Genomic DNA, 13,452 nt, shown 5'->3' with positions numbered 1-13,452 from the left:
TATCACATAGTACATGTAATTATAAACTCATTATTGCCGGTAATATATCATTCCGAGACATAATAAACTCGTTCTGTATATCAGTACTGTCACATTTACATCTTATTTCTGTATGCACACTTAGTGTCTAGCCGGTTATTTTCGTGTGGATAATATTTTCACAATTTCGCGATTTTGTAATGATCGCGAAAGTTTGATCCGCGAAATGTTAAGAAATCATTAAATCATGAATAAAAATAAAAGCAAGATCGCAAAAATTTAATAAACCGCTATTTTTTCTTTTCCTGAAAACCGCGAAAATTTTGACCTGCGAGAATAACCGGCTAGACGCTTGAGATAGATAGCCACCACATTAAACAATGTAGATAAACTTGATCTGGTATAATCTTTATTTAGCGGGGTTCTTACAGTACGAGGACCGCTAAAATAAAATATATTACTTATTACTTGTTCATTTACAGTATGTATCGATATTATGATTATCTTGATAACAATGATGTCTTGTGACGATGTCTTAAGCATATATATTTCTTACAATAAAATTATTTCTTAAATATGGAGTGTTGGTTTTATAATATTTCAAACACGGTGTATTTTTGATAAGGTATTACTTAGAATTATCAATCCCGAACGGCTTGATTTGATTGGTTGAAAGCTCCCATTCTCAGTGTACTCCGGTTTTCCTCCACCACCCACACCGGAGTACCCCGAATAAAACGCTGTGGCTAAGTTTCGGGCGTTCTGACATATTACCACTAGCCGTCATACTGTGGGTTTCCAGTTCGAATCTTAGATGAGGTCGGTGATTTTTCTGCTGGTATTCCAGCTTTCTTCGGCCTCCTTTGTCTTCATCATATGACACATTGGCAATTTCTCACTATTTATTCTTTTCGAAAAACCGCAAAAAATACCACCAGAATACCACCTACCACACACCACAACATCAGGAAAACTTGACCTGGTATAATTTCTTATGCTTTAAAATATTCCGTGTATCGATATTATGAGATTATCTTGATAACAATGATGTCTTGTGACGATGTCTTAAGCATATATATTTCTTACAATAAAATTATTTCTTAAATATGGAGTGTTGGTTTTATAATATTTCAAACACGGTGTATTTTTGATAAGGTATTACTTAGAATTATCAACCCCGAACGGCTTGATTTGATTGGTTGAAAGCTCCCATTCTCAGTGTACTCCGGTTTTCCTCCACCTCCCAAACCGGAGTACCCCGAATAAAACGCTGTGGCTAAGTTTCGGGCGTTCTGACATATTACCACTAGCCGTCATACTGTGGGTTTCCAGTTCGAATCTTAGATGAGGTCGGTGATTTTTCTGCTGGTATTCCAGCTTTCTTCCGCCTCCTTAGTCTTCATCATATGAAACATTAGCATTTCTCACTATATCTTACGAAATACCGGAAATACCACCACCACCACCACCACACAAAACATCAGGAAATTACCCAAATTCTTATGCTTTTATTCCGTCTGATACAGGCTATCTTGCAAGTTACAAATCATATATAATATGTCAATATAAAAACTTCACCCGATGAGTACACTAAAAATAATCAATGATACACATTACTGTTGTAATTCACACATTTTCGAGGTAAAATCAAGATTTTGTCACAAATAAGTACGCATACAGTTAAAATATAGTCAATGATTTCCAACTTGAAGGTTACAGGAGACCCATGGGCCTTAACGGTCACCTGATATTTGACACAAATTAGTTATGTCATTTACAAGTCAACTGATGTCTTTTGCCCACGAAATAGGAACATAGATCTAATAGGTCTACATACAAAATTTCATTAAACTTGGTGCATATTTACTCGTTATCGTGTTCACAAGGAAATGATTTCAACGTTTTGTACGACGGACGGCGCACGAGGACGGACAAAAGACAATCGCAATAGATCACCATGACCTATGGTCAGGGACCTAAAAATCAATATTTTGCCACAAATACTATGGAATAAATTTTCTTTCCTGACAAGATTTTAACAATTTCTCAATATCTATTACCCTTACCAAAGACAACACAACACTTAATCTGGCTATTCTCTTCACCACATATGGCGTCAAACGTGATACGGTTTTCGCCGTAATATTTATTGTGCGTTATGTTTATTCCTATCCAAATTCGTTAGCCAAGGCTACTAAGTACGAAACTCTCCCTGAAATCCTTGGCAAACCTCACGTCAAAATTGAAGTCATAGCACTAAAACCACCTGCTGGATTAACGCTGGATGGCATGCCTCAATGATAATTTCCATCACTTCTGTTCAGTGTTCTTGACACACAGAAAACGCGTTTAATTGGTCTGCTGGACTTAACAGCATCTAATCAGAATTTGAAAACAGGAACTTCCTTTTGACGCGAGATATCTGCCAAGGGTTTCAATGAAAGTATCGTAATCTTGGCTAACGAAGTTGCTTCCTACCTTCAAAATTATCCCTGATTATTTAAGGAATAGACGGCTTCTTCCTTTTATACTTTTTGATTTGTAAAAAACTTCGTAAGTCGATCAGCTTCCCTTCTGGCGGAGTCGAGAGCGCCATGTGTTGTGGAATTCCATCTTGGATGAGTTGCTTCTCCTGCAAATTGAACAATCGGTTTCCCATCCTTGCTAAATAGTGGATCCGCGATCGTGTTGAAATCTGCCGGAGTTGAGTCCATGTTTATGTATGAGTAGGATCCCAGTGTGAGCGGATTACAGCACCAAGTACTCCTCGATATACTGGTAGGCTCGGGTACGTCCGGGTTATTCAGGAACTGACGCAAGATGGCGGTGCATGTCTTACTTACTTCCGCTTCCGGAAGTTGCTCCATATGATGCGCAGCACTGGTACTGATCCAAGCTACCAGAACTGACGGGTTGTCCATCACCTCGTCAAAACTAAATATACGTTTGTACCATTCCTTCTTCTCGTCAACATCAGAATATTTACTGGACCATGCAAGTTTTACGCTCGCGCAACCGGGTTTCCAAAACGGCTTCTCGTAATACAAGAATATCTTGTTCACTTTTCCAAATCCCAATCTGCTTATTGACTTCTGTTTATCCACAGGAAGTTGTGGTCTAAACAATGTTACGTCTTTTACTGCTTTCTTCAGCACCCCGAGGGAACACGTGACTATCAAATGATCACATGTGTATGTTTTCTCCTCTCCGCCAACCAGACTACAGGATACTTTCACAGGATGTAACCCTTGTTTTGATTGGTCCCAGTCAATGTTTGTCACTGTTGTTCCAAATTTAACAGTGTCTGTGTCAAAATCTGTAGTGAAAGTTTTAACGACCTCCAAGAAACCTTTCGGGATTTTGACCTCTCCTCCGGGTATGTCTTCATATGACCCGTCATACTGTAGCGATATAAACTTCAGATTGTCCCCAATATGAAAACTCAGATAGTTCAGCATAGTATTAGCCATTAATTGAAGATCTGATCTGTCGTCTGCTGAAAACTGCGCAATAAAGTCATTAAGGCGTTCTGTGAAATATTCGGCCATGGTAGAGCTAGTCTCGATGTTCTGATCGAAATAAATTCCGGTTTCTTTTTCAAATGCATTGAATTGACGCCATAACTTTTCTCCGAGCTCCTTGCTAAGGCACCTGCCTTCCTCCGTGTAGTAATAGCCATCCATCCTGCATGAGTTGAAAACATGACAATAAATATAACATTTCGATAATGTTATCTCCCATCGACAAATATTGTCTGAAACCAGAATGATAAAGAAATGTGCCTGTGAAATTATCAATAGTACAAAATAAATGTTGATGGAAAATTACATTTTTTATGCACGTTATTCCACTGCTGTGCAATGAACAAGTAGCAGTTGAGGCCAGCAAATTATCGAGTTTATTTAACATACCACAGCCTCCCAAAATATACTGAAATTCACACAAACACGTCGCAAGAAAGTAAAGTGACCCTAGCTGTTACTGAAAATACCACTGCTGTGCAATAAGATGTAAATAAAACAACCAACCAGTCAATCAACCAACTGTTAATGTAGGTATTGCTTCAATGACAAAATGTGATTACCTGTCAAGAAGAACAAGCGGTTCGAGTAGCCCACTTTCCAGTGCCCGATGGTATACAGGATTATGGGCCCTGCCATGAATCCAGTTAGCACCAAGTTCCACAAGAGCCTTGTCGCCGGTAGACGTTTTACCAAATTCGACCGTGTTTATCCTTCCGCCAATTCTGAAATATTTAGACAACATGAAATCGATTTGTTCTTCTAAAGGTCAAATGGCAAGGTCGTTGTTTCTCCAATTGGAATCAACAAGTGCACTTGCTGAAAAACCGATTCATTTGAGCAGTACTGCCGTTATTAACTCAACTTGGAAATGCGGCATGACTTGATAATGTTCATAATTCAGAAATCAAGAAGCCATGTGTTTCTATAACCGTTACTGTGGAAACAGAAAAAAAAAGAAGTTTAAATTGGCCAATTGGCTATGGCTCAGTAACCGAAAACGAATACATTCACATTTTGAAAGCGTGGAATACCGGCTGTAGTCAAATCGTAACTTGGCTGCTCCTAATGTTTGCTCTGGGCCAGGTTTAGTTACAATTTTGTAGCTCAAAAGACTTTTAGATATATTAAGGGTGTCGTCTTTAAAAAGGTACAGTGGGCCGGGTACGTATATTCGTTATAGGTCCGGTTGTTCAAACGATGAATAGCTTCGTTACGTTATCAGTGTAATTTTCAGTTCTCATTTGCTGCAAAAATTGTGATTATATCTGCACTGAAATCAGCAAGTAAAGACGTTCTTAGGATTTTATAAAACTTAAAGATGCTCCACCGCCGACAGACCATAAATGGTACTCACCATTTGAACAACAATTGGTATTTAATTAATCGTGTCTAATTAACAAAACAAAAAAAAAAAAAAAAAAAATACAAAATAATTTATTTTGCTTTTGGTGCATGCGCAGTCAGAACTTCATCCTGGTGATAATGGCGTAAAATAAGTAAATTTTGTAATTGAAAAAATTACCAAATCGTCTGATCCTGTTTTTGATAGCGTTAGAAATAGCATTTGTCAGCGGTGGAGCATCTTTAAATAACTAGGCATTTTTCTATCTTAATTAGAATAATCACGTCTTGAACAACTGGGCCGTGTAGACTATCCCGGTCCATTTCTCAGACTCACAATATTCATTTAGTACTGCCGTTTGTTTTGATGCATAATCTATCAATGAGTGCAAGTCTTTATACCTTGTGTGAGAAACATCGATTTTTTTTTAAAAGTTAATGATAACCACAACTGTTTGTCCTTTGTAAGAATAATGTTAGGGATATAGGTGAGGTGTTCGGCGTCTTAGTTATACACGTAGTATATAATTCAGTGGGATAGCACTATAAAATGGGCATCAGTTTCCACTATCACAAGGAGACACAACACGGACATACCGCAGCCTCCCAAAATACATCCTCAGTTATTATAAATCAACTTGTTGCGCGTTGTGCTTGCTTCAGTATTTTGGTTATCCTCGATACTCCAGCGGTTCCGGTCACTTACGATATCTACAACCCTGGACTATCTCATAGTTAAATCGGAAGCAACAAACAGATAATTTAGTTCTTTGATGCACACCAAAAGAGCCCTATAACGGTACACTGTGGATGACTGTGTGGCTTTGAATTTGGGCATCACTCTCTGTAGTTTTCAAAGGAATCTTCTGCTGGCCTGTGATTGGTTCAGATTTTTTCCTCTGATCCGCCTTCAGTTTTACTATGAGATAGTCCAGGGGTGTAGAGATCTTAAGTGAACGGAACCCCTTGAGTATCGAGGATGGCAAAAATACAAAAGCAAGCACAACGAGCAGCATGTTGATTGATAATGAGACCATATTCAATGGCCTTAGATGTTAAAAGGATGATATAATTAGCTAACAAACATCCGTGTCATGAACTTTCGTCATTGCTTATTATGTGAGGGACGGCAAACAAACCCAACCTCGACATTCTAGGGGTTACTATCACTGTCGTGATATCCACCTATGGACTATATCATAGCAAAGCTGAAGGCTGGACTATATCATAGTAACACTATATATTATGTCTGCAACAACGGATGATTGGTTCTTTGATGTACATAAAAAGGATCGAATAACGGTACATTGTGGTTGACTGCATGGCTTTGAAGTTTGACATCACTCTATGTAATATTCAAAGAAAACTTCTGCTGGCCTGTGGTTGGTCATATTTGTCTTCAGTTTTACTATAAAATAGTCCATGTGTGGATATTACGACAGTGATAGTAACCCCTGGAATATCGAGGATGGTCCAAACCAAACATGTCTATATAACTTATCGCGTGACTGTGAAGCTTGATAACCTTTGTGTCCCAATGAATGTGTGTTAAAAATATTCAATGAAAACGTAACAGGTGTTTAGTTATTAATATCTACATGGCGTAAACAAACATTGTCGGCCATCCTTGTAGTACATTCTGAGTTCATATGCACACATCCTCGATATTCCAAGGGTTAATATCACTGTCACAGTAACCATGATGTACCAATGATAAAAAATATATCGATGGCCTAAGATGAGGTCACAACACCAAACATATGCAAGATTTCCTGCGTAATATATGATAACTATGGAGTCATTTCGCTGTTTTACCATCTGCCGCAGTGATAGTCAACTACCGCGCGGTATTTAGGACGACGGGGGAAAACATAAGACGACCCGCGTTATGAAAATTAACATTTTATTTATTTTAATTAAATTGTTTAGGAGGTGATAATAAGTGTAGTATTAACGTTAAATTATTAACTTTTGCCACTCGACAAAATTATTAATCCTTTTTTACATTCCCATTTTAAAAATCAAAAACCGTTTCGGAAAGGTAGTGGGCCTTTAACTCATACAAGTAGATCAATCCTCGATACTTCAGGGGTTCCTTTCACTTACGATCTCTATACCCCTCGACTATCTCACAGTAAAACTGAAAGGCAGATCAGAGGACAAAATCTCAATTGATCACAGGCCAGCAAAACAAATCCTTTGAAGACTACAAAGAGCGATGCCTAAATTCAAAGCCACTGTCAACCACAGTGTACCGTTATACGGCTCTTTTAATGTGCATTAAAGAATTAAATAATCTGCTATGTTCTGTTGCCTCCAATTTTACTATGAGATAGTCCAGGGGTGTACAGTAGAGATCGTAAGTGATCGGAACCCATAAAGTAAACAAACAATCAAAAGTAGTGTTTTAGTACTGCGTGTATATACATTGATGTGCAATATACGGAAAGGATGGATATTAATATTTCTCGATTATGCACAACTCTGAGAAGCAATCACAAAGTTCTTCAAGTGCATTATAATGTCATTCAAGAAGAATTGTTGCCAAAATTACATAGATCCAGTAGATTTTTTTGTGCTGGAATGTGTACATTTTATAATAAAGTGTTTGATATATACGTTTTAAATCTGTCATCATTTTGGATTTAGCGGAATAATAAAGTCATTCAAATTTACATAATATAACAATTCGTAGCAATATATTTGAGAAAAAACATGTATTTTGAATTTTGTATTCATTATTCATTGTTTATTTATAACACTACTAAAACCGGAAAACCCCCACCTGTTGCTGTCCAATATGTTACCTTTCATAGTCCATAATTCTAAGTTATTGGACAGCTACTGGTAAATAATGGACTGCTAAAGGTAACATATTGGACAGCGGCAGGTAAAGCCTGTGGTTTCTGTTGTAGTGTACAGGAAGACAATGGATGACATCACAACTGTGTTTTAACTAAAGCTCATATTGCGCACCTTGAACAAGCTATATTTTTTCCAAAAGATGTATCGTAAATATCTTCATATTCTCAGAAAATCAAGTGTCTTTGACATTGCGCTCAAAATATTCATTAGCTATCTTTTTATATATTTTTTTATCTCAAACTCATTACACGTATCCTTGAACAAACTATCCATTTTTTTCCTTAAAATGTATCGTTTTCTTCATCTTCAAGGTTGTGCTTACTGTGTGCGAAGGGAAACAACTCTAGCAAAAAAAATGAGTAGATGCTTATGCCTTACGGGGGGACTTGATTCTATTGTATGTACTGCATTGTATGAAAATGGCGACAATAATTTACATATTAGTATTGGAAATATGGAATATCTTAGCTTATAAAACCACTAGAAGTTTATATACATGTACCCGAAGTCAGGATACACGATTCCATCGGCATGATAAATTTATGTTATTGAATGTGTATATATCTCTGTATATATAGAAATCAAATTCTATAGAAACAAACAAATGTGTATACAATTTAGTCTGTTATTCAGATGGACAAATATTCATGAGAAACAACATTTGCTACATATATTTTGGAACGTATGCACGTGGATCGTAGTTGTCCATTTTTGTCACGGAGTGACCTAATTTTGTTCTCACCTGTGGCTAGCCTCCAGAATAACGACATCTGTAACTCCATTTTCTTTGAGGAAGTGAGTGGCAGCCACCCCGGCTATCCCTGCCCCCAGAACCAGAACCTGGTGATGCTGGGCTCTCTCCGACATGTTGTCTGCTCGACGAAGTGATCTGGCGTGGTATGAAGTGGTGTGCGTCGAGGTGTACGTCAGTACAAACTGTATTAAGTACGAATAGGATACCAAGTGTATGAATAAAGAGTCCAGGTGTTCTCTGAACACATTGTGTACCAGTTATTTTCTCCGAAGATTTTGTTACACACTTTTTAAAGTTGTCTTTAATTTTGTAGGCCTATATCAAAATAATCAAATGACTGAAAGCACTGTTACAGTGTTGGCATATATACTTCGTCAAATGGTTGACATCGTTGGTAAGCTAAGGCTAGCTTATGGAGATGTATTAAAGTTTCTTCAAACAATGACATAGTGTACTCCTAACGCGTACTATGGACTTCCGGTTGCTTAATATAATGTATATACAGTTATTTCATTAATGTTGAAATCCTTTTCCGTTGCTAAGGGAACAGGAGATATATATATATATATATACACATTGTTACTTAATCTCATAGTAATGAGATACCGACACATATATGTAAGTGCCAGACACTGATAAAAACACAGGTTAAAAAGCTTCCGTGGATTTAGAATATCACAGGGTTTGCTGTCCATTCCTGTGAGTAATTTTTTCCCCACCCGATTTGTATAATTTTGTCAGAAAGATGGTTGAAATTTTGCTGGGTGGTTTTTCCAGTACTTATTGAGTCTTGACTTGAAGGTGTTAAGAGATGGTGAACACACCACTTCCTCTGGTAGAGAATTCCAGATGTTGATAACTCTGTTGCTGAAGAAGTGGCCTGATTTTCCCAGTCTAAATTGCCTTTTATATAGTTTTCTGGAGTGCCCCCTTGTTGAAATTCGTCCAATTTCATCGAACAGTGAGTCAACGTTCAGTATGTCCAAATGATTTAGAATTTTGTAGGTTTGGATGATATCTGCTCGTTCTCTACGATATTGAAGTGTTGGCAGACTCAGACTCTTTAAGTGATCTTGGTAGGGTAGATGTTTTAAACACGGTATCCTTTTTGTTGTTCGTCTTTGCACGTTTTCAATGACGGTCATGTCTCTGACCAGGTGTGGTGAGGATACTGGTGTTGCGTATTCCACAAGTGGACGAATAAGTGATTTGTACAATGCCAGGAACATTTGAGGGCTCATATACGAGAATGATCTAAACATTAAACCGATGATTTTGTTGGCCTTTAAGCTTGACGAGTTGGCATGAATTGAGAACTGCAGGTTTTGGTCAATGTCCACCCCTAAGTCCTTTTTCGACTCTACTTTTTGTACTGGTGTTGCGATGCCATCTTGACTAATAGTATAAACATGGTTTCCCTGAGATCTGCCAATCTCCAGGTATAAGGTCTTTATCAATTAAGCATTGATGTCACTATTTTTTAATTTTATCGGGGTATCAAAAAAAATTGTTTGCAAACTGTGTGAATCCGCGTAGCGAAAATAGTGACATCAATACTTATAATTAATTTTATACTCTATTTGATAAAATGAAGTATGTTTAAATGTAACATTATAGTGGTTTAATACGCAATGTCAATGTCTCTATTGTGACGTCACGATAATGTCGGGGTTTCGCGCCATTCTCGGATTTTTTTTTCATAGTGGTATGCAAAAAAATATTGGCCAATCAGAAAGCCAGATTTGGTATGAAAACAAAGAAAAATTAATTATAATATAGTGCTTTGTATGGAATTGTGATGTTAATTAACGTATAATTAATTAGTTGATTGAGTTTACTCTGCTGCTGGTTGTAAAGAAACCACGCTAATCCAGAACCAGTTAGCTCTCACTTTAAACTATTACACTTTTAAAGTTTAATGGTGTGTCTCAACAAGGGAGCAGAAACCAAAGCTTCCATATAACAACGAAGCTTAAACTCACGGCCACAAAAGTGAGGCGTTTGGAAGAATATTTAAAAGATAAGATCTCAAATTTATTCGTCTTTTTTTGGATCACGAGTTGTGAACAGATGGATTGAATGTCGAAATGTAAGCGGTTTTGTGGGATGTGTCTTGGTAGTATAGTCAATTTGATTGGTCAATTTGATAAATCACCAGAGCGTGGTTATTATTGGCACGGTGCCAAATTCTCTATGAAAAGAAGTAAGAACAAAGAATAAGATTTTTTCTCTGTTGATAAGGAGTGTAACAAGGAAGAATCAAGTCAAAGGTCGGGGCAATCTGATTAACATCAGCTGTTTGATACTCCGCTAACTTCGTGGGAGGCACGAAGTTAGCGGAGTATCAAACAGCCGATTTTAAACAGATTTAGGTCGGGGGAAAGGTGACCCAGGAGGTTATTCAATTCAGGTTTTACTTATCAATTTACTTATAATTAAGGTAAGTCTCGCTCAGAAATTTATGCAAGAGTCCCTCCAATGTTCTGATAATAATGTTCGTTTAAGTGCACTCGGTCAGAGTTTTCTGTTTGGTATCTTGCAGTCTATAAAATCCTCCACTCATTCACGTGAAAATTGGTACAAGAGAGAATATTTAGTAAGGATTTATTTTAAACATTTTTACAATGTTATATGGCAATATTTCTTGAAATTTTTGGTGAATATTAAATTAATTAAAATATTGAAAAAGATATACAAATGTAGTATAATATGATTTATGGATTCTTAATGTAAGTTCGTGGTTTTCTTATGTCATGGCGCGGCGTCCGTCGTCCGTCCGTCCGTCGTCCGTCCTGCCGTCCGTCAACATTTCCTTTAAATCGCTACTAGTCCTAGAGCTCTGCATGGATTGCAACAAAATTTGGCCAGAAACATCATCGGGGGAAGAGGAACAGAGTTTGTATAAATTTTGGCTCTGACACCCCGGGGGCAGGAGGGGCGGGGCCGAATTGGAGGAAATAGAGGTAAATCCTTTAAATCGCTACTTGTCATATAAGTTCTGCATGGATTGCAACCAAATTGGGCCAGAAACATCATTGGGGGAAGGGGAACAAGGTTTGTATAAATTTTGGCTCTGAACCCCCCCCCCCCCCCCCCGGGAGGGCAGGAGGGCGGGGCCCAATAAGGGAAATAGAGGCAAATCCTTTAAATCGCTACTTGTAATAGAGTTCTGCATGGATTGCAACCAAATTTGGCCAGACACATCATCTGGGGAAGGGGAACAGAGTTTGTATAAATTTTGGCTCTGAAACCCCCCTCCCCCTTCCCCCTCCCCCCCCCCCCGGGGGGGGGGGGGGGGGAGACAGGAGAGGCGGGGCCCAATAGGGGAAATAGAGGTTAATCCTTTAAATCGCTACTTGTCATAGAGTTATGCATGGATTGCAACCAAATTTGGCCAGAAACATCATCTGGGGAAGGGGAACAGAGTTTGTATAAATTTTGGCTCTGGCCCCACGGGGGCAGGAGGGGCGGGGCGCAATAGGGGAAATAGAGGTAAATCCTTTAAATCGCTACTTGTCATAGAGTTCTGCATGGATTGCAACCAAATAACTTTTGTAACTGAAGAAAAATACTGATTCGTCTACTCCTGTTTTTGATAGGGAAAATACTGTTTATCAGCAGTGGAGCATACTCGTCTATTGCCTTGGTTAGCTATTCGCCTTATATCGCTTGCTGGCATTATAATAGAAAACAATTTATTAACTAACTAAATAATTTTACATAGACCACAGTTTTAAACTTTGTTGAAGTTTTGTATTGTATTATTAAAACAAATGAATATTAGTTAGCTATTGTGTTCTATAATTAAAGTCTAGGTACTAGATAGAAAAAAAAAGTTCTTCTGCTCAAACTCCAACCAGGGTAGCTATATTGAAATAAGGCGCATTTTGCACAAAATAATCCTGAAATTATAATATTTTTACATATTCATTATCAAAATTGATATTTTGAACCTAAATCTCAACGTATCAAGGTCTTTTTTTATTTAGTTGGTTGTTCCCTATATAGTGGCTTATTGGTGGCTTATTGTACTTGCCGTCATGCTTTTTACCTTAACTGTTGAATGTTGGCTTTCGTTTGTACATGCTCATAGTTCACCCAATATTAAGTTCCAATTTTCTCTTGCTAATTATTTGTCTGCATATAGTCTTCTTGTTGTTTACGTCGCCAGTGCCTGCTTGACTCAGTCATTTGGAAAAGACAGGGAAACAAAGACGTGATCATAATGATAAGACAAACGTGAAAATATGTTTAAGGTAAGCCTTATGATCTCCATATTTTCCACGTCCCCGAAGAAATGAACATTAAACCAATGGCTACCAGTAGCCCCGACCAGCTCATCAATGATAATTAAAAAAAAAAAAAATGATAAAAAAATTACCTATGATCCATTCACAAATTCCATCTATGCTCATTTCTGCGTTTTATTTGGTAACCATGGCAACTAAATGACACACGATATTCTTGTAACTATAACTATTATATTTGTCATCCTTTTAATCCCATAAAATCTAAATTCTGACCAACCATCTGTTAGCTAGGTTGTCATGGTAGCCGGTTATGAAACCACATCATATGCAAAACATTAGGCATCCCTATATATAACATCATCTGACTGGGGTTGAACATAAATAATCTAAATAATTTATTTTCCTTTTCACTTAACATGTACCTGGTTTCCATGACAATCACCCCCTCCCTCAATTTGATTGCGAGGGTATAATCGTTAGCCAACTACCCCCCCCCCCCCCCCTTATTACATTATTTAAAAACAAGAGGCCAAGAGGGCCTGTATCGATCACCTGGTTTGTAATGCCAAGTAATGTTCTGAATACAGAATCATTGTTTCTTTTCTAAAGGAATTTAAAGATTTACCTCTAAAATCCCTGTTAGGCCCTTCTTTCTGCTCCAAGGGGTCAGAGCCAATTTTTTTAAAACAAACTCTGTTCCCATTTCCAAGGGGATTGTTTCAGACCAAATTAGGTTACA

The 13,452-nt window shown here is 37.7% G+C and overlaps 2 protein-coding genes across 2 annotated transcripts; both read right to left on the bottom strand.

The window, feature by feature from the left end:
• Positions 1–1,041: 1,041 nt before the first annotated feature.
• On the bottom strand, positions 1,042–8,837 carry LOC138323917 (spermine oxidase-like). The gene is made up of 3 exons (XM_069268854.1): positions 8,452–8,837; positions 4,064–4,225; positions 1,042–3,663 (listed from the first exon to the last, which is right to left on the bottom strand). Exons 1-3 carry the CDS (start codon positions 8,574–8,576, stop codon positions 2,505–2,507), a joined length of 1,446 nt encoding a protein of 481 aa, XP_069124955.1. The 5' UTR covers positions 8,577–8,837; the 3' UTR covers positions 1,042–2,504.
• Positions 8,838–9,200: 363 nt separating this feature from the next.
• LOC138324427 (uncharacterized) lies at positions 9,201–9,704 on the bottom strand. The gene has a single exon (XM_069269492.1). It carries the CDS (start codon positions 9,702–9,704, stop codon positions 9,201–9,203), a length of 504 nt encoding a protein of 167 aa, XP_069125593.1.
• Between the last annotated feature and the right edge of the window lie 3,748 nt (positions 9,705–13,452).

The sequence above is a fragment of the Argopecten irradians genome, chromosome 5, assembly GCF_041381155.1.
Source record: "Argopecten irradians isolate NY chromosome 5, Ai_NY, whole genome shotgun sequence".
In the NCBI taxonomy this organism is placed as follows: Eukaryota; Metazoa; Mollusca; class Bivalvia; order Pectinida; family Pectinidae; genus Argopecten; species Argopecten irradians.
The sequence above is the reverse complement of the archived record's forward strand: the minus strand, read 5'-3'. Positions and strand labels throughout refer to the sequence as shown.

Bases quoted from the DNA above. Each gene is read 5' to 3' on its own strand.
- LOC138323917 (XM_069268854.1), bottom strand. From the start codon at position 8,576: ATGTCGGAGAGAGCCCAGCATCACCAGGTTCTGGTTCTGGGGGCAGGG. The intron at 4,226-8,451 runs GTGAGAACAAAA...TAAATATTTCAG, and splicing joins ATTCTGGAGGCTAGCCACAG to AATTGGCGGAAGGATAAACA. The intron at 3,664-4,063 runs GTAATCACATTT...CAACTCATGCAG, and splicing joins CCGCTTGTTCTTCTTGACAG to GATGGATGGCTATTACTACA.
- LOC138324427 (XM_069269492.1), bottom strand. From the start codon at position 9,704: ATGAGCCCTCAAATGTTCCTGGCATTGTACAAATCACTTATTCGTCCA.